The sequence below is a fragment of the Manis javanica genome, chromosome X, assembly GCF_040802235.1.
Source record: "Manis javanica isolate MJ-LG chromosome X, MJ_LKY, whole genome shotgun sequence".
Classification (NCBI taxonomy): domain Eukaryota; kingdom Metazoa; phylum Chordata; class Mammalia; order Pholidota; family Manidae; genus Manis; species Manis javanica.
The window spans coordinates 42,962,407-42,983,186 of NC_133174.1; the positions used below are offsets into that span (position 1 = coordinate 42,962,407).

At 40.7% G+C, this 20,780-nt stretch overlaps 1 protein-coding gene across 1 annotated transcript in view; it reads right to left on the bottom strand.

Moving 5' to 3' along the window:
• Positions 1 to 20,780, bottom strand: part of DGKK (diacylglycerol kinase kappa) — a 189,464-nt gene that overhangs the window by 22,509 nt on the left and 146,175 nt on the right. The window contains 7 exon segments of the mRNA XM_036996346.1: positions 10,027 to 10,134; positions 11,583 to 11,721; positions 12,170 to 12,274; positions 15,985 to 16,062; positions 16,065 to 16,191; positions 17,109 to 17,208; positions 18,055 to 18,146. Coding sequence (XP_036852241.1) covers positions 10,027 to 10,134; positions 11,583 to 11,721; positions 12,170 to 12,274; positions 15,985 to 16,062; positions 16,065 to 16,191; positions 17,109 to 17,208; positions 18,055 to 18,146 — 749 coding nt within the window.

A 20,780-nucleotide genomic window follows, 5' to 3' on the forward strand; every position in this document is an offset into this window, starting at 1 on the left:
GGCACAGGCAAGGATATAAGGGGACTTGAGGTGGTAGTGGCAAGGACAGGGTGTTGCTAACTGTAGGATCTGTGATAAAAATAGGCAGTGTGCTTGCAGTCACTAGAAAAGCTGGATAGAGTTTACTATGAGCTTTTTTTTTAATTTTATTTATTTTATTTTTTTTTGAGAGGGCATCTCTCATATTTATTGATCAAATGGTTGTTAACAACAATAAAATTCAGTATAGGGGGGTCAACGCTCAATGTACAATCATTAATCCATCTCAAGCCTAATTCTCGTCAGTCTCCAATCTTCTGAAGCATAACGAACAAGTTCTTACATGGTGAACGAATTCTTACATAGTGAATAAATTCTTACATGGTGAACAGTACAAGGGCATTCATCACAGAAACTTTCGGTTTTGATCATGCAATATGACCTATAAACAATCAGGTCAAATATGAATATTCATTTGATTTTTGTACTTGATTTATACGTTGATCCCACATTTCTCCTATTATTATTATTATTTTTATTTTTAATAAAATGCTGAAGTTGTAGGTAGATGCAAGATAAAGGTAGAAAACATAGTTTAGTGCTGTAAGAAGGCAAATGTAGATGATCAGATGATCAGGTGTGTGCCTATGCACTAAGTATTAATCCAGGCTAGACAAGGGCAGCAAGACATCCACGGATGCAGAAGATTTCTCTCAAAGCAGGGGGGGTGAGGTTCTGAGCCTCACCTCTGTTGATCTCCAAATTCTCACCTGATGGCCCCCCTGCGACTGTGCCTGTCTTAGGTTGTTCCTCTCTTGAGGAATCTTACCCGTCTCTGGCTAACCAGACATCTTCCGGGGCCATACAGGGAAATGTAAAGTTGGTAAGTGAGAGAGAAGCCATATTGTTTGCAAAGGTTAGCTTTTTACTTCTTTGCAGATTTATGCCTTGTGGCTTCTATGCCCAGCACTTGTCTCGAGGTATCTTTACCACCTGGAGGAATTATGATACTCCGTAAATTCGATATGAGGCACGAATTCTATTTAAGGGTTGTAATTAGGAAGGAAGAAGAAAAGCTATAGATGTAGCATATGAAGGAAACATGGGAGGATTGATTATTTCTTTGACATATCTTCTTGTATAGTACCTTACGTATGTATAGGTTTTAAACTACTAACTAATTTGCACACACATATTAACATAATAGGAATACGGTGACATAAACAAAGCAAATCTATAATTACCATCCATCTCCAGTGAAGCCAAGAAAACCATTTAGGCACCCTAGGCATTTGTGAAAATTTATCTATGATATGATGGATATTGTCCAACTGTACTTGAACCATCAGACAAATTAAAGCAGCCCATTTCTGGGATCTGTTCACATCCCATATGTTCTTTTAACCATAGATAGTCTATAGTCATGAGATTTTGGAGTGCTACAACTTGCACCCCTCCCAACACCTGGTTGAGTTCCAACAGTAAGATCCGGTCAAATTCGTTGTCTCACTGTATGCACATGCCAGCCTAGACATCTCCCTCCTCATTCTTATGGCAAGTCCAGGAGATGGTGGGCTGGATGCAGCCCCAACCGCAGCATCGTCCGGATCCCTGTGGAGGCTTTTTGATGATCATCCCCCGGCACAAGTCCTCCAGAGAGTGCTGATGCCAGAAGCTCCTCCTCATATCGTATCTTAGTTCATTTTCTGGGTATCCAAGCTAGGCCTTGATCTTCTGCATAGAAACAAACAGACCCTTTGCCCACACTTTGACATGCCCTCTATACCACTGTGCAGAACTCATTGGAGGTCAGCACACAGTAACTGCTTTTTTTTTTTTAATTAAGAGAAAGGAATATTATCAGAAAAGAGTACCTCCATAGCTGATCATCTGACACTCTTTAAGTGATCAACATTAAGGATATTTAAAGCATGCATTGATCTTTGATTTACCAATAGTTTTATCCTGTTAAGGAGTAATCCCCCTTTTCTTTCTATCTTTCTTTTTTTTTTTTTTAATTTTTAATCTACACTTACATGAAGAATACTATGTTTACTATGCTCTCCCCTATATCAGGTCCCCCCTAACAACCACATTACGGTTACTGTCCATCAGCTTAGCAAAATGTTTTAGAGTCACTACTTGTCCTCTCTGTGTTGTGCAGCCCACCCTCACCTTTATCCCTCCCCCCATGCATGCTAATCTTAATACCCCCCTTCTTCTTCCCCCCCTTATCCCTCCCTGCCCACCCATCCTCCCCAGTTCCTTTCCCTTTGGTACCTGTTAGTCCATTTTTGGGTTCTGTAATTCTGCTGCTGTTTTGTTCCTTCAGTTTTTCCTTTGTTCCTATACTCCTCAGATGAGTGAAATCATTTGGTATTTCTCTTTCTCCGCTTGGCTTATTTCACTGAGCATAATACTCTCCAGCTCCATCCATGTTGCTGCAAATGGTTGGATTTTTCCACTTCTTATGGCTGAGTAGTATTCCATTGTGTATATGTACCACATCTTCTTTATCCATTCATCTACCGATGGACATTTAGGATGCTTCCAATTCTTGGCTATTGTAAATAGTGCTGCGATAAACATAGGAGTGCATCTGTCTTTCTCAAACTTGATTGCTGCGTTCTTAGGGTAAATTCCTAGGAGTGGAATTCCTGGGTCAAATGGTAGGTCTGTTTTGAGCATTTTGATGCACCTCCATACTGCTTTCCACAATGGTTGAACTAATTTACATTCCCACCAGCAGTGTAGGAGGGTTCCCCTTTCTCCACAGCCTCGCCAACATTTGTTGTTGTTTGTCTTTTGGATGGCAGCTATCCTTACTGGTGTGAGGTGATACCTCATTGTAGTTTAATTTGCATTTCTCTGATAATTAGCGATGTGGAGCATCTTTTCATGTGTCTCTTGGCCATCTGTATTTCTTTTTTGGAGAACTGTCTGTTCAGTTCCTCTGCCCATTTTATAATTGGGTTATTTGTTTTTTGTTTGTTGAGGCGTGTGAGCTCTTTATATATTCTGGACATCAAGCCTTTATCGGATCTGTCATTTTCAAATATATTCTCCCATACTGTAGGGTTCCTTTTTGTTCTATTGATGGTGTCTTTCACTGTACAGAAGCTTTTCAGCTTAATATAGTCCCACTTGCTCATTTTTGCTGTTGTTTTCCTTGCCCGGGGAGATATGTTCAAGAAGAGATCACTCATGTTTATGTCTAAGAGGTTTTTGCCTATGTTTTTTTCCAAGAGTTTAATGGTTTCATGACTTACATTCAGGTCTTTGAACCATTTTGAGTTTACCTTTGTATATGGGGTTAGACAATGGTCCAGTTTCATTCTCCTACATGTAGCTGTCCAGTTTTGCCAGCACCATCTGTTGAAGAGACTGTCATTTTGCCATTGTATGTCCATGGCTCCTTTATCAAATATTAATTGACCATATATGTTTGGGTTAATTTCTGGGGTCTCTAATCTGTTCCACTGGTCTGTGGCTCTGTTCTTGTGCCAGTACCAAATTGTCTTGATTACTATGGCTTTGTAGTAGAGCTTGAAGTTGGGGAGTGAGATCCCCCCTACTTTATTCTTCTTTTTCAAGATTGCTTTGGCTATTCGGGGTCTTTGGTGTTTCCATATGAATTTTTGAATTATTTGTTCCAATTCATTGAAGAATGTTGCTGGTAATTTGAGAGGGATTGCATCAAATCTGAATATTGCTTTGGGTAGGATGGCCATTTTTACGATATTAATTCTTCCTAGCCATGAGCATGGGATGAGTTTCCATTTGTTAGTGTCCCCTTTAATTTCTCTTAAGAGTGACTTGTAGTTTTCAGAGTATAAGTCTTTCACTTCTTTGGTTAGGTTTATTCCTAGGTATTTTATTCTTTTTGATGCAATGGTGAATGGAATTGTTTTCCTGATTTCTCTTTCTATTGATTCGTTGTTATTGTGTAGGAAAGCTACAGATTTCTGTGTGTTAATTTTGTATCCTGCAACTTTGCTGTATTCCGATATCAGTTCTAGTAGTTTTGGAGTGGAGTCTTTAGGGTTTTTTATGTACAGTATCATATCATCTGCAAATAGTGACAGTTTAACTTCTTCTTTACCAATCTGGATTCCTTGTATTTCTTTGTTTTGTCTGAGTGCCGTGGCTAGGACCTCCAGTACTATGTTAAATAACAGTGGGGAGAGTGGGCATCCCTGTCTGGTTCCCGAACTCAGTGGAAATGCTTTCAGCTTCTCGCTGTTCAGTATAATGCTGGCTGTGGGTTTATCATATATGGCCTTTATTATGTTGAGGTACTTGCCCTCTATTCCCATTTTGCTGAGAGTTTTTATCATGAATGGATGTTGAATTTTGTCAAATGCTTTTTCAGCATCTATGGAGATGATCATGTGGTTTTTGTCTTTCTTTTTGTTGATGTGGTGGATGATGTTGATGGATTTTCGAATGTTGTACCATGCTTGCATCCCTGGGATGAACCCCACTTGGTCATGGTGTATGATCCTTTTGATATACTGTTGAATTCTGTTTGCTAATATTTTATTGAGTATTTTTGCATCTACATTCATCAGGGATATTGGTCTGTAATTTTCTTTTTTGGTGGGGTCTTTGCCTGGTTTTGGTATTAGGGTGATGTTGGCCTCATAGAATGAGTTTGGGAGTATTCCCTCTTCTTCTATTTTGTGGAACACTTTAAGGAGAATGGGTATTATGTCTTCTCTGTGTGTCTAATAAAATTCCGAGGTAAATCCGTCTGGCCCCGGGGTTTTGTTCTTGGGTAGTTTTTTGATTACTGTTTCAATTTCTTTGCTCGTAATTGGTTTGTTTAACTTTTGTGTTTCTTCCTTGGTCAGTCTTGGGAGGTTGTATTTTTCTAGGAAGTTGTCCATTTCTTCTAGGTTTTCCAGCTTGTTGGCATATAGGTTTTCATAGTAGTCTTTAATAATTCTTTGTATTTCTGTGGAGTCTGTCGTGATTTTTCCATTCTCATTTCTGATTATGTTGATTTGTGTTGACTCTCTTTTTCTCTTAATAAGTTGAGCTAGAGGCTTATCTATTTTGTTTATTTTCTCAAAGAACCAGCTCTTGGTTTCGTTGATTTTTGCTATTGTTTTATTCTTCTCAATTTTGTTTATTTCTTCTCTGATCTTTATTATGTCCCTCCTTCTGCTGACTTTAGGCCTCCTTTGTTGTTCTTTTTCCAGTTTTAATAATTGTGGTGTTAGACTATTCATTTGGGATTGTTCTTCCCTCTTCAAGTGTGCCTGGATTGCTATATACTTTCCTCTTAAGACTGCTTTCGCTGCATCCCACAGAAGTTGGGGCTTAGTGTTGTTGTTGTCATTTGTTTCTATATATTCCTTGATCTGTATTTTGATTTGTTCATTGATCCATTGATTATTTATTAGCATGTTGTTAAGCCTCCATGTGTTTGTGAGCCTTTTTGTTTTCTTTGTAGAATTTATTTCTACTTTCATACCTTTGTGGTCTGAAAAATTGGTTGGTAGAATTTCAATATTTTTGAATTTACTGAGGCTCTTTTTGTGAGCTAGTATGTGGTCTATTCTGGAGAATGTTCCATGTGCACTTGCGAAGAATGTATATCCTGTTGCTTTTGGATGTAGAGTTCTATAGATGTCTATTAGGTCCATCTGTTCTAGTATGTTGTTCAGTGCCTGTGTGTCTTTACTTATTTTCTGCCCGGTGGATCTATCCTTTGGGGTGAGTGGTGTGTTGAAGTCTCCTACAATGAATGCATTGCAGTCTATTTCCCTCTTTAGTTCTATCAGTATTTGCTTCACATATGCTGGTGCTCCTGTATTGAGTGCATATATATTTAGAATGGTTATATCCTCTTGTTGGACTGAGCCCTTTATCATTATGTAGTGGCCTTCTTTATCTCTTGTTACTTTCTTTGTTTTGAAGTCTATTTTGTCTGATATTAGTACTGCAACCCCTGCTTTCTTCTCACTGTTGTTTGCCTGAAATATGTTTTTCCATCCCTTGACTTTTAGTCTATGCTTATCTTTGGGTTTAAGGTGAGTTTCTTGTAAGCAGCATATAGATGGGTCTTGCTTTATCCATTCTATTACTCTATGTCTTTTGATTGGTGCATTAAGTCCATTTACATTTAGGGTGACTATTGAGAGATATGTAATTATTGCCATTGCAGGCTTTAGATTCGTGGTTACCAAAGGTTCAAGGTTTGCTTCTTTAGTATCTTACTGCCTAACTTAGCTCGCTTATTGAGCTGTTATATACACTGTCTGGAGATTCTTTTCTTCTCTCCCTTCTTATTCCTCCTCCTCCATTCTTCATATGTTGTGTGTTTTGTTCTGTGCTCTTTTTAGGGGTGCTCCCATCTAGAGCAGTCCCTGTAGGATGCCCTGTAGAGGTGGTTTGTGGGAAGCAAACTCCCTCTGCTTTTGCTTGTCTGGGAATTGTTTAATCCCACCATCATATTTAAATGATAGTCGTGCTGGATACAGTATCCTTGTTTCAAGGCCCTTCTGTTTCATTGCATTAAGTATATCATGCCATTCTCTTCTGGCCTGTAGGGTTTCTGTTGAGAAGTCTGATGTTAGCCTGATTGGTTTTCCTTTATAGGTGACCTTTTTCTCTCTAGCTGCCTTTAAAACTCTTTCCTTGTCCTTGATCCTTGCCATTTTAAATACTATGTGTCTTGGTGTTGTCCTCCTTGGATCCTTTCTGTTGGGGGTTCTGTGTAATTCCATGGTCTGTTTGATTATTTCCTCCCCCAGTTTGGGGAAGTTTTCAGCAATTATTTCTTCAAAGACACTTTCTATCCCTTTTCCTCTTTCTTCCTCTTCTGGTATCCCTATAATACGAATGTTATTCCTTTTGTATTGGTCACATATTTCTCTTAGTGTTGTTGCATTCCTGGAGATCCTTTTATCTCTCTCTATGTCAGCTTCTATACGTTCCTGTTCTCTGGCTTCTATTCCTTCAATGGCCTCTTGCATCTTATCCATTCTGCTTATAAATCCTTCCAGGGATTGTTTCACTTCTGTGATCTCTTTCCTGACATCTGTGATCTCCTTCCGGACTTCATCCCACTGCTCTTGTATTTTTCTCTGCATCTCATCCCACTGCTCTTGCATTTTTCTCTGCATCTCATCCCATTGCTCTTGCATTTTTCTCTGCATCTCTGTCAGCATGTTCATGATTTTTATTTTGAATTCTTTTTCAGGAGGACTAGTTAGGTCTGTCTCCTTCTCAGGTGTTGTCTCTGTGATCTTTGTCTGCCTGTAGTTTTGCCTTTTCATGGTGATAGATATAGTTTGCAGAGCTGGTACAAGTGACCGCTGGAAGAGCTTCCCTTCTTGTTGGTTTGTAGCCTTTTCCTGGGAGAATAGCGACCTCTAGTTGCTTGTGCTGGGCAGCTGTGCACAGACAGGGCTTCTGCTTCCTGCCCAGTTGCTTTGGGGTTTATCTCCGCTGTTGCTGTGGGCTTGGCCTGGCTGGGGCTGTTCCTCCAAAATGGTGGAGCCCCGTTGGAGGGGGAGCGGCCAGGAGGCTATTTATCTCCGTAAGGGGTCTCTGTGCTCCCTGCTGCCCAGGGGGTTAGAGTGCCCAGAGATCCCCAGATTCCCTGCCTCTGGTCTAAGTGACCTGTCCTGCCCCTTTAAGACTTCCAAAAAGCACTCTCCAAACCAAAACAACAACAGCAACAATGAGAGAGGGAACAGAAAGAAAGAAAAAGAAAAAAAAAAAAGGAAAAAAGATGCGATTTTTTTTTTCTTTTTTTTGTCCTCAGGTACCGGTCCCAGGCACCCGCTTACTGGTCCTGCTGCCCTGTCTCCCTAGCACCAGGGTCCCTGTCCTTTCAAGGCTTCCAAAAAGCACCCACCCACCGGTCCCGCAGGGAAGGAACGCTCGATATTCTTTGTCCTCAGGCACTGGTCCCAGGCACCCGCTCACCAGTCCCGCCGCCCTGCCTCCCTAGCACCGGGGTCCCTGTCCCTTTTAGGCTTCCAAAAAGCACTCGCAGAAAATAGAAAAAAAAAGGGGAAAAACGCGCGATTTCCTCTGTCCTCAAGTGCCGGTCTCAGGCACCTGCCCACCGGTCCCGCAGGGAAAAACGTGGGATATTCTTTGTCCTCAGGCGCCGGTCCCAGGCACCCACTCACCAGTCCCGCCACCCTGCCTCCCTAGCACTGGGGTCCCTGTCCCTTTAAGGCTTCCAAAAAGCGCTCGCCAAAAAGAGAAAAAAAAAAAAAGGGGAAAAACGCGCGATTTCCTCTGTCCTCAGGCACCGGTCTCAGGCACCCGCCCGCCGGTCCCGCAGGGAGAAATGCGGGATATTCTTTGTCCTCAGGCGCCGGTCCCAGGCACCTGCTCACCGGTCCCGCCACCCTGCCTCCCTAGCAATGGGGGCCCGTCCCTTTAAGGTTTCCAAAAAGCGCTCGCCAAAAAAAAAACCGCTCCGGTTTCTTTCCACCCGCCGGGAGCCAGGGGGAGGGGCGCTCGGGTCCCGTCGGGCCGGGGCTTGTATCTTACCCCCTTCGCAAGGCGCTGGGTTCTTGCAGGTGTGGATGTGGTCTGGATGTTTTCCTGTGTCCTGGTCTCTATTTTAGCAAGATTTTTCTTTATTATGTTTTCATAGCTCTATGTGTTTTTGGGAGGAGATTTCCACTGCTCTACTCACGCCGCCATCCTGGCTCCACCTACTATGAGCTTTTAAAGTAAAGCCACAGAAATGAACCACCACAGGGCATGAAAAAGAAGGCTAGCACAAAATTCTGTTTGTACTCTGAAACCACAAATTCTCTGGGCTCTTTAATTTCCTCATCTGTAAATACAAGAGTTTAGTTATTTAGAAATACAAAATACCTAGAAAAGCCAAAGCAATTCTGGAAAAGAACAAAATTGGAGGGCTTTTATCTTCTAATTCCAAAAGTTACTAAAAAGCTATGGTTATCCAGACAGTATGGTACTTGCATAGGTCAACAGAACAGAAATAAGAGTCTAGAAAAACTCTTACATTTATGGTCAAACCCTTGATTTTCAACAAAGGTGCCAACACAGTTCATTAAGGGATAAGGATAGCTTAAAAAAATGGTGCTGTGGTAATTGGATATCCATGTGCAAAAAAGATGGATTTAGCCGCTGTCCCACCATACACCAAAATCAACTCAGAGTAGATCACAGACTTAAATGTAAGAGCAAAAACAACAAAAATTTTAGAAGAAAACTTTGGAACAAAATTTTAAGGTATTGGGTTAAGCAAAAAGTTCTCAGTCATCAAAAGCATGGGCCATAAGTGAAAAAAATGATCAAGTGGAGCTCATCAAAATTGAAAACTTTTGTATTTCGAAAGACATCTTAAGAAAATGAAAAGACAAGCAACTGGGAAGCAATATTTGCAAAACATAGGTGATAAAATACTTGTTCCTTAGCCTAGGCCTGGTCTGAGAAAGCGATTCTGGTGGCAGGTTGGCAGAGGTCATGGTGGGGAAGGGAGGCATGCTTCTTTTTACTGGTAGATTCGATTTACCACAGGAACTGTGAGGCTTCCTTAGAGTATGTCTGTAGTGCAAATGTACCAGAAGGTGCCAAGCAAGCCAACTCTAGCTGGGTTAATATCAGTGGGTCTGGAGAAACAGGTTAGGAACACCAAGAAGCAGGAGGGCGATCTCTGATATTTTGCAGCTTTGCCAAGCATAAACAGTCCTGAAGCTACTGCTAGGACCTGGTCAAACTCTCACAGACAGAACAAAGATAGGCAATTTGCTGAATCAAGTCAATGTGATCTGTTTTCAGTAGTAGTAACACAGTTAGATGTGTTTACACTGCTATCCACAGCTCTAGACTATGAAGGCAGCTCCAGGCTCAGTATGCCGGTGCTGAGTAATTACAGACTAGGTCAACATTTGGGGCAAGCCCTCCCACTAACCTTGGGACCAATGTTTTATTTCCAAAGGACTTCTTTCTTTCTGTTGCTTGTCTGAGAAGTAGGGAATAGGAATACATGTGTGTATTTTGACTGTGTATTTGTATTTAGGGAGGAGGGTTTCTTTTCCTTACTTGTACTGTCCTGGGTGTTCATCTCTTCTGGTGTTGAATTCCAGAGAAATTTTAGCATCCAGTCCAATTCCAAAATAGTTGTTTATGACACACCTTTCTTTGAACCGTCTGAAATTAGCCACAGGGAAAAAGAGAACAGGAAAGAAGTGCTGATATCATTGAGCTGAAGACTTCATCTGTATGATTGAAAATCACTGAGGGAAGACCTTCTCCATGTTGAGCACAAGCCTTAATGTTCTTGCGAGGCACATACAGATGTCCCATTAACAACTAGCTTGTTAGCTGTAAGACAGGGCACCCAGTCATTTGGGAGGAGTCAGTGGGATTGAGACTCATAATAAAGAAGTCATCTTTGGAGGCCCTTAGATAGGAGTGGCCGGTATTTTCTCCACATACAATAAAGCAAAATAGAGGCGCTGATTTATTCCCATTAAGAACTTCTAAGTATCTCAGATAAAAATATATGAGTAATGAGTAAAGTCTACACTACGACTGTTTTCAGAGACATCTGAACTCCTTTGTAGCACTTTCATATCAAAGGGCAAAATGACCACACATTTATGGGAAAAGACTGGTGAAAGTAGGTAGATATATATACAATCAAAAAACCCATGCAGTTTTTTTATTCTTCTGCATCCATTTTGGGCATCAGTACCAAAACCAGTGGTGTGCTAGAGCCAGTTAGTACCAACTCATGGAAGCTGATTATTCCTATCACTTTCCAACTCTGCATTCAATGGCATATCAGTAGCTTGAAATTAGAAGGTTTATACCAGGAATAAATCAGGGCTTTATTCTCCCAGAAAGTTGGTTTTAAAATTGTCAGCACACCATTAATTAAAACTCATTAGGTAGATCTATGAGACCTCAGACCTGAGCTTAAGGAGAGGGAAGTGGGAGTTGGAGATAGGAATAAATGGGAAGCTTCAGAAAACTTGAATAATTGCTAGCTGTGTCCTTTCGAGAAACTGAAAATGGGCAGTTTAGCCACTCTATCATAGATTTTTTTTTATTCATTACTAAAATGACTCACATCTCTCACATGAGGTCACAGTCCAGAATTGGAGTTTCTCTAACTGACGTACAAACTGCTCTTAATGGAACTCCAAATGAGTGAATGTGATGGAACTTGGTTGCTTGGAATATTCTAAAGAAGTATAGCACAGATGTATTTAGTTTTATTATATAGCCCCCTAAATGCCCATTTATTTTTTAGCACCTCCAATCATTTACTGTTAGAGGCAACAGTGGAAAAACAGGTCCCTTGAAATAACAACAGCTAACATTTATTAAGTGCTTACAATAATAGCAACAATTATAACCGTTAACATACAAAGCACTTAGTTATGAGTGCCAACCGCTGTTCATTGCAAGTACTTTGTACATATAAACTCAATAAATACAACAAACTTATGTGGTAAGTTCTACAATTATTTTCATATTACATATGAGGAAACGGAGGCTTGGATTGGTTGAATTACTTGTGTAAGGTCAGAACTACTAAGGGAAGTCAGGATCTGACTCTAGGTATTCTTAAATTATTCTTTTAACCAAACAAAGGAAGAAGCCATAAAAAGGTGATAGGACTAAATACTTCGTTAGCTTCAGGTGTAAAATGTAAGTGCTCTAAATTGAGGTTATCTAGGTTCTCACTTTTGAGAGAAGATATAGAAGACAAAATGCCACTACGAGAACCTAGATACAAAAGACATCATCTTAGTGTCAGATACAAACAAGAAAGACACCCCCACACACATACACACACACACTTGTGTGTCATCCTATTTTCTCTGTAGGAGCAGGGTCATACTCAATGACTTTCTCCTAGATTATCAGAGTTCTCATTCCAAAGAGATCATCTTGGATGGACAGGGACTTCCATTGGAAGAATAGTAAGGCTGGGCTGCTTGTTTACTGGCAGTAAAAACAGTTTCAGATCTTGGGTTTCATCAGGCCAGCCTTTTCAAAGTACAAAATGGGGTCCTTACTCTGGATATTGGGATGGAATCTTTATAATGTGAGGCTTGTAGGAAAGAGGGAAGGTTATCTATTGCAGAGCAGGATTATGACTAAACACACCTTTATTCTCTGGAAACTAGAAGACAATGATAAAAGCTTGAAAAAAAGAAGAGAAGATCCTTACAGTGTCTTGGGCTCATCTGGTCAATAGCTTCTGAGTCATCTTCCAGGAAGAAAGTTGAAGTAAAGTTCTTGACCAATATTGTCTTTTGGTTTTGCTCATCCAGGAAGAGTGAAAGGAAGAGAGAAAGGAAGGGAAGGGAATGGAGGGTAAGGGAAGGAAAGGAAAGGAGAATGGATTGGTCACGTTTCCTGAGCATCTCTTTTGTTTAGTTAATGCCAGTCAGTGTGTGAATAGATGACAGGGACTTCCATTTGACTACAGCTCTCCTCCATGATGCTGTTTGTAGTCTCAGCTTTCTTATGGTATTGCCCCCGTGTCTTTTCACATTCATGCCTGAGCTTTCTCTGTTTTACTGGTTACTCTTTTTCCTTCCCCCAGTAAATGTGGTTGTGAGTAGAAGCTCAGGGCCAGGGGTAGGGGTAACAGGGTGGGAAACTCTCTGCTCTTCTACCTCCATTCTCACCCCTTTGTTAATTCATTTACTCACATGACTTTTGTCCCAGACTTGACCCTCTAGGACCATGCCATTCTTTCACTCAAATGTCTCACCCATACCCAAAATATCCAAGAGCTCTCCTTTTCACCAGCATATATGTTGAACAGCTCAGGTGCTCAGTTTGTGCCAAAGCTTATAGGTTCAATTCTTATCCTACAAGGGGTGCCATTCTTTGTCTCATGGCCACAAATTACACTTCTAAATCTGATTTATGTTGAATCCACAGTAAACTTGCACAGGGCTGAAACCCATTGGCAAGACAACAACCTCAGCCAAGTTTCCAAGAAAGAGAGGGAATCTCCCATTTGCACTGTGGCAGAACTCTTTATATAGATTCAATAGCAACATATTGCCCACACATGTGTAGTTAGCTAGCCAACCAGGGCAAGGTGAGAATTCTGGCCATAGGAAACTTCACTTTATCCACACTCCACCCCTCTGGATTCTTACCTCTCAATCTATGTGCCCTCAATCTTCTGCAATGGTCCCTGTGCGAGGCAGCTGGAACATTATAACCAAATTCCATAATAACATAATACAATATACAAATAACAAAAACCACAAAAAATTATAATAACCCTCAAGCCTGAGGAGATCCATTGCCACGAAGTGGTCATCCTGGCTGTATTCAAGCCAGTTTTACACAATTGAGTTAACCAGAAGGACCATGGGTGGGCCTTATAACACCCACCTTCTCCAGCCTCCCCAGCAGAAAGTCTTGTAGACACACAGGCCAGTCTTGTCACTTTGTCTCTGGGTTCCGCTTCATCCTCAGTGGCCGGAACTGCTGCTCCAGTTTGTTGTTGCCATGGCTCCAGTAAGATTCTATTTGAATTTCCATCCAGTTTCTTTCTGTGTGCTCCTGCCTTTATCAGATCAACCCACATCTGGGTCCTCATGACCTTCACAGGGCCCTTTAAATTCTTCCTTCGAGTAGCAGACTGTATTTCCTTTTCTGCTTTCATTGCTGGAGCCTGAGTAGAGAGGTGGAGCATAGAGTGCTCCAGGACCTGGGTGAGGGCTGCCCTGGAGGAACCTGCGGTTGCCGAGTCCTTATTTTCTTTTGGGCTTTCCACCAACTTTAAACCGGGTGGGGTTTCAACAGAGGAGGGGATGATGCCTCGGGCACCAGCAGGGCCTCCACCCCAACCTGTTCATCAAACCTCTGCTCCTCCATTTCTAGGGCTGACGGCTCCACTACATCCTTCACTGGCCCCATGGCTTCTTGTGCCACTCCTTCTCAGGTCGCTGCTCCTTCTCGTGTTGCTTCCTCTCAGGCTGCATTGGCATCCTTTACCATTTCCACAGCACCTCGCAGTGATGCCATTTAAGTCACCAACAAATTTTTTACCTCCTCAAAGGCAGCTTGCAGCTCACGTTCTTGTGCTGCTTCTTCTTGTGCTTCCTACAGGAAGATGTGTTTCTCCCTTAAGGCCTTTCTCAAATTGTGAGAAAAAAACTCCCTACTGTTTCCACAATCTCATGGGCACTCTTTTTCTTTAAGGAATTCCCTATTTTGCTGAGGGTCAACTTTGCTGCCTCAGGTGTTGCCTTCACCCCTTCCCAGTCTTGGGGTGGAGCCCAGTCCTCTATGAGGCAAACCACATTGGACCACATGTCCACTGGGGGATGCTCGAATGTCTTCCCATCCATAGGTGCAGCCCACAGAAACACTCCTCCCATGAGGGCAGCCTGTTCTTTTCCTTGGCCAACAATGAATCCTGCTGATTATGCCAATTGTCTTGTCAATGGGTTTCAGCCCTGGGCAAGTTCACTATGGATTCAATGAGACCAAAAAATGAGAATGGAATGTTCTTGGGGTGAAAGAGTTTATACCCAACTTTATTTCTACAGTGGCAGGATAATCACTAAAATCCTGCCCACTTGCATGCAGCAAGCCAGTCTCTGGTTCTGGGCCTCTCTACTACCACAGCCGTCTCAGTCTCTGTCCTTGGCACTGCCACCACTCCAGTCTCTGCTCTCCTGCAGCCATGCAACCTTGCCACCATGTCGCCCAGAGCACAAGGCAGAACTCTTTATTGACGGGGACGGCCTTTGTCTTCTCCCATGTCTGAACGCAGAATGGGAAAGCTCCTTCCCCCATGTCTGAATGCAGCATGGGGAAGCACCAGCTTGAAAATAACTGGTACAGTCCTTGGAAGTTATCTTCCCACAAAGCATATCTTGTCCTTGAAAATGAGCCAAGGCCTCACGCTGAAAACAGGGAGGCCTTGGGGATGTGTGAAAACACCGCCCCTACTTACTGGACAGATTCTAAGAAAATCAACAAGATGTTCTGGCCTGTCCCCACTGAGAAGGAAAAGATGAGTATAGCACTTGGCTGGGGTCTGAGAAAGGCAGTATAAAAATAAAGGAGCTGCGCCACATCAGGGACACTGCAGCCATTGTTTGTCTGTCTTTGTTGTCTGTGTTTTTTGTTCACTCCCATTTCGCCCAAGTGAGCGGCTCGCAATACTTTATATAGAGTCAATAGCAATCCATTGCTCAGACGTGTGTAGTGAGCTAGCTGACCAGGGCCAGTGAGAATCCTGCCCACAGGAACCTGCACTTTATCCACAGTTGTCACCAAAAATACCAAGGCAGGAGAATGTACCATAGCTAAAAGTCAAAAGCCTGTGTAAGGGCCTTCCTTGCCACATGGACTTCTGGTGAATTCCAATAGCTTAGGTAGAGCATACTTGGCCTTATACCATTTTCTCATCTTCTTTTAAAAGAAGCCATGTGGGGGATGAAGTGGGAACTAAAATGTTACATTAAATAGTTGGAGGAGTTTAAAGAGTTCATACTGAGCTGGAGGCTTGTAGATTTTCATGAATTGTGGGAATGGCAATCAATGCCAGAGCTGCAAGGACCACTCTCAGGGCCCTTGTACCTTGTTAATACTGTAAGGGACATGCAAAGATAAACCCTGTTTTCTTTCTAGAAAAGTCACAGGCTTGGTGTTTTAAAAGAAAAAGAAGCAGGTGAAAAAAATTCCATGGTTGATGGTGGAAGTTGACAAAACTTTGAGCCAGGCCACTTAGCAGCTGTAATTGTTTAGGATGAGTGTTAGTTCCAAATATAAATGAGCATTAAGGGCTGAATGCCTGGGAGGCAGGAGAAGCCAAAGGGGCAGTTTATAAGGACTGAGGCTTTTCAAATCAGCATCTGATCACTGACTTCGGAAACTATATGAATACAGAATCTAGTCAAGTTTTGGTAGTGGAGTCTAATCACACATGCAGAGTAAGGGAGACCAGTAAACCATCCACTAGGACTTTCCTTTTCCCCTGCCTCAATGACAGCCTGGTACCCTTACCTTGTTCAACTTGGAATATGATGAGTTTCAAGGACTTCTGGAGATTCTGGGCCTTTGTGACCAGCTCCAACTGCACATGGCTATGTGGTCTATTTGAGGGACAAAGAGCTTTCCATCTGCTTTGCCATTGTCTGCATGTAATGTAGCACTCTTCTCAACTGTTGCCTCCTCAGCCAGGACACTGAGCTTGTCATACATTAAGTTACTCTATATAGGACGGAGGGAGACAGGACATTGTTATGAAGAACCAGTGCTTGAGAGAACACAATCAGGAGCGGCCAGACACAGTGAGCACAGAAAGCTATATGTAGGAGATGAAAGTTTGGGAAAAGAAGTACTTGCATAGATGTGATGAGAAGAGATGACTAAAGGGTATTAGAGATCAAATAGATATTTGTTTCTGAGCAGCTGCAGACATCAATGTATGTTGCTGAGTTTTTCTTGTGTCAGACTGGCCTGTAAAATCTGTAACATGGCAAACTTGAGAAAATAAACATTTCTGCATGGCTGTTTTCATTGGCATGTTCCTATGGATGTAGAAATGTCTGTGTGGAAGTGAGTGCCTGGTGTCTGCCTTTGTGTATGTTTGGAGATGTACTGCGTGATTATGGCTTGATTTACAGCTCCATAACTTAACAGTTTATGATCTGAGACAAGTTACTTAACTTCTTTGTGCTTCTATATTTTAGGGCACTTGTGAGGAGTAAAAAAATTAATGCATTAAAAATACTCAAAACAGTTCCTGACACAATGTGTTTATATGTGTTAGCTATTGTTGTTGCTCTTGTTATAGAGGTGAATGTGGATATATTTCTACCACTTAGTTGTACACATTTTCAAGCATGTTGTAGTATACAATCATGTACATACATGCTTGTGCACACTTGTGTCTAGTTGTGAGCAGATGTGCTTGGCATATGCTTAGATATATGGTACATGTATAAGCATGCATAGTGTCCCTCTTCATTTGGTAAAATATGGAAGTCTGATGAGGTTGGACTTGCTCCATCTGCTTTTCCTCCTTGCCTTTCTTTTACAATTTCCAGTGAGAGGCACATTTACTTTTATTAAAAAGGGGGTCCTGGCTCCACAAAGAGTACAAGATAGAAGGAGTGGAAACTTACTTTTAAAATCACAGACTCTATTGTTGTATTGTTCTCTTTTATCCAACTCCAGGCCTTTACAATATCAACCGCAAAATCTTCTACTGTTGAGCACAGGAATCTGGATAAAAAATAGATGGCACAATGTGATGTGGACCATGAGATCCAGAGCCTTTCTCTCTTATGACATCCATCTTCCTTCTCCTCCTCCTTTTTCCTGATCTCTCTCCCTGCTTCTGCTTCTTCTTCTCCCTTTTCTGTTGTTTCTGCTTCTTCATTGCCATATGGTAAAACATGCAAGTACCTAAGAGAGTTTAACTAGAATTTCTTAGTCCTAATTCTGAATTTCTAGAAAAGAATGTTTCATTAATACAACGTGAGTCAGGTTTTCACCTTGGGTCAAATCAGGTGTGGTTCAAGGGCCCAGACAATTTGGTACAAACATAATGACATTGGGAGGACTTTCCCTGTGGGAAGTGTTTCTCAAAGGAGGATTGTGGTAGAATTGGCAAGAACCCCATAGAGTCCCAGGACTAATGAATGATCCACACACTTAGAAGGGGAGAAAGGAGAAAATGGTTATTTGGACTCAGGCCATGTGAAAGCAACTGTAGTGGGTACTAAAGAGATCTTTCCCAGTGTCATATGGAAAACGATGTGTCCCTATTGTAGGGAGCTATGGTATGCTCTTAAATTGTATGGAATGTTGTGTTTCCCTTCTATAATCCTTCCAGATCTCTGGCTTGCAATCTTATCTTTTTGGAATAGCATAAGCCCTCACCCCAATCTCATCTTTTTCCCCTAAATTTTCTATTCAGGAGGTTTGAGTTAGGAGAAATTTGATCTGGAAAGGTAAACATATACTTTCCTTGCCCTCAACACACCAAGCTATCAAAATGAGCCCTGTCTCTGACCAAGGAAACAGGGGCAAAACATCCCAAAGTTTGAGAGCCAAAGGAAAACTGACCTGGTTGCAATGCTCATCTCTGTGGGGTACTTGGCCTTCAGGATTTTGTTCAACTCATCGGTTGCAGATTCTAAGTGTTGGATGGCAGTAGCCTAAGGAGAAAAGGTGTGGTCAGCCCTGGAATCTCAGCATTGAGACATAGTGTGCTGCACATCCCCATCCCCTCATTATTTCCTACTGATTCTTTACCAACAACTCTACTGCCTCTCTGAAAATAATCACAAAGAATTCTTGTTGAAGATCCCCATACATAACATTAGATCTGCAGTTATTCTAAAAATAAGAGATATATATTCTCCTCTCATTTAAATTAATAGTCAAAAACTTATATGAAGGAAGTACTGTTTGTTCCATGTTTTAAATGAACAAAAAGAATCTCATATCACATAGCTGGTACATAATAGATCTGGGATTCAAACCCACACTTTTCCAAGGCCTCTTATATAATAATATTAGTAATAATAATAAAGTAATGTCCACTTATATAGTACTTATGTGCAAGGCTCTGTTCCATGCTCTTCTTCTCTTATTCATGTAATACCTGTAACAACCCTATGAGATAAGGATTGTTATTTTCCCTGTTTCAAAAGAAGAACACTGAGGCACAGAAAAGGGGGGAGCTGATAAGTGGCAGAACCAGGATTGGATTCCAGATAGTCTGGCTGTTGAGTCTGTACCCTTTTAAGTACAGCTACTCATCTTTCCATCACTCCCTGTATTCAAACATCTACCAAATCCTGATGATGCCATATGTTCAATATGTTTTAAACATATCCACTTCTCCTTATCCCTATTACCACTTCACCAGTCCAAACCATCATCATCTTTTTCCTAGACAGTTACAGCATCTCTTATATTTTTTCATTGCCTCTAGTCTTTATTCTTTCAATTATTTTTTTACATACCACTTAAGTCCTCTGCTTAAAACCCTTCTTTTAGATAACAGGATAGATGGGTAGATATATGGTAAAGCAAGTATAGTGAAATGTTAATGGTACAACTACCATTTTATTTTATTTCACTTATTTTAATTTTATTTTTTTATTTCAGCTCAACTAAAATACATATATAAATTATATCATATATAATATTTATAATGTCCTATTTATATAATATAAATATTAAAATATATAATATGTATATGAGTGTATATTAATATAAATATATATAATAAAGATTTCATGGTTTCTTTGTTAGGATTCTGTATACATATTGGCATTATATACCTCAAGCTTTAATGTAGTGCCTAACAATATGTACTATAAAATACATACAGTAGATGGACAACAAAATGTTATTCATATTGAAATAAGCCTTTCAATATCTTTAAGGGTTACATGCTGTAGGCTAGGATCCTAACTAGTTTTACTATTAAGAGTTCGAGAAGCTAGTATATATGAAAATTTTCATAAGATAAGGAAAAAACCTCCTGTAATTTGAATTGCTCTTAGGATAAAGTCCATGGTTTACTCGCACCTTCCTGGTTTGGCCCCTGATTATTCCTCCAGTCTCATCTTTAGTCTCTTCCCTGCATACCCCCTCCCTAGCCCCTGTGCCTTAGACATTATGAATGTATTTCAGTTCTATGAATATTCCATACACTCTCGCTCACCTTTGGAATGACACACACTATCCCGGCGGTCTGGACAAGACATCCTCATTCTTATTATACTGGTTAACTCCCTCTGGTCCATATATTTCTTCTGAAGTAGCACTTCTGAGAAGCTTTCCTGATTTTCCCTAAACCTGCTGGATGGTCCCATCCCTCTCTATTTTCTTATATACTAACAGTCATACTATTTTATTGAAACTATTTTTTCTATCACTGCAGCAACTAGACTATGAGCTACATGACAGCGTGGAGTGTGTCATTCTTCCTTAAAAACTGACATATAAAAACAGCTCCTAGAACAGTAACCCACATATAGCAGATAATACATAATAATTTTTCATTTTTTCAAAAAAATTGAAGTATAGTTGTATATTAATTACAATATTGAAGTATAATATTATATTAATTATATGTCTACAACATAGTGATTCAACAATTATATATATTATGAGAGGCTTGTCAAGATAAGTCTAGTTATCATCTGCCACCACACAAATTTATTACAATATTATTGATTATATTCCCTGTGTTGTACTTTTCATTCCCATGACTTATTTATTTTTATAGCTGGATGTTTGTACCACTAAATTCCCTTCACCTATTTTGCCTCTAGAAACCAGCATTTTTTCTCTGTATTTATGGGTCTGTTTTTGTTTTCTTTGTTTCATTGCTTGATTGTTTTGTTTTTCAGATTCCACATATAAGTGAAATCATATGGTATTTGTCTTTCTCTGCCTGCCTAATTTTACTTACCATCCATGTCAATCCATGTTGTCAATAGCAAGATTTCATTCCTTTTTATGGCTGAGTAATATTCCAATATGTCTATGTACCAGCTGTTTATGAACTCATCTATTGATGAACAATTAGGTTACTTCTATATGGTGGCTATTGCAAATAATGCTACATTAAGCAGGGGTGCATAGATCTTTTCAGATTAGTGTTTTCGTATTCTTTGTGTAAAAACTAAATGGAATTACTGGATGGTATGGTATCCTATCACATTTTTGAGGAAACTTCATACTGTTTTCCATGATGGGTGCACCAATTTATATTCCCATCAACAGTGCATGAGGGTTACCTTGTCTGCACATCTTTATCAACACTTGCTTTT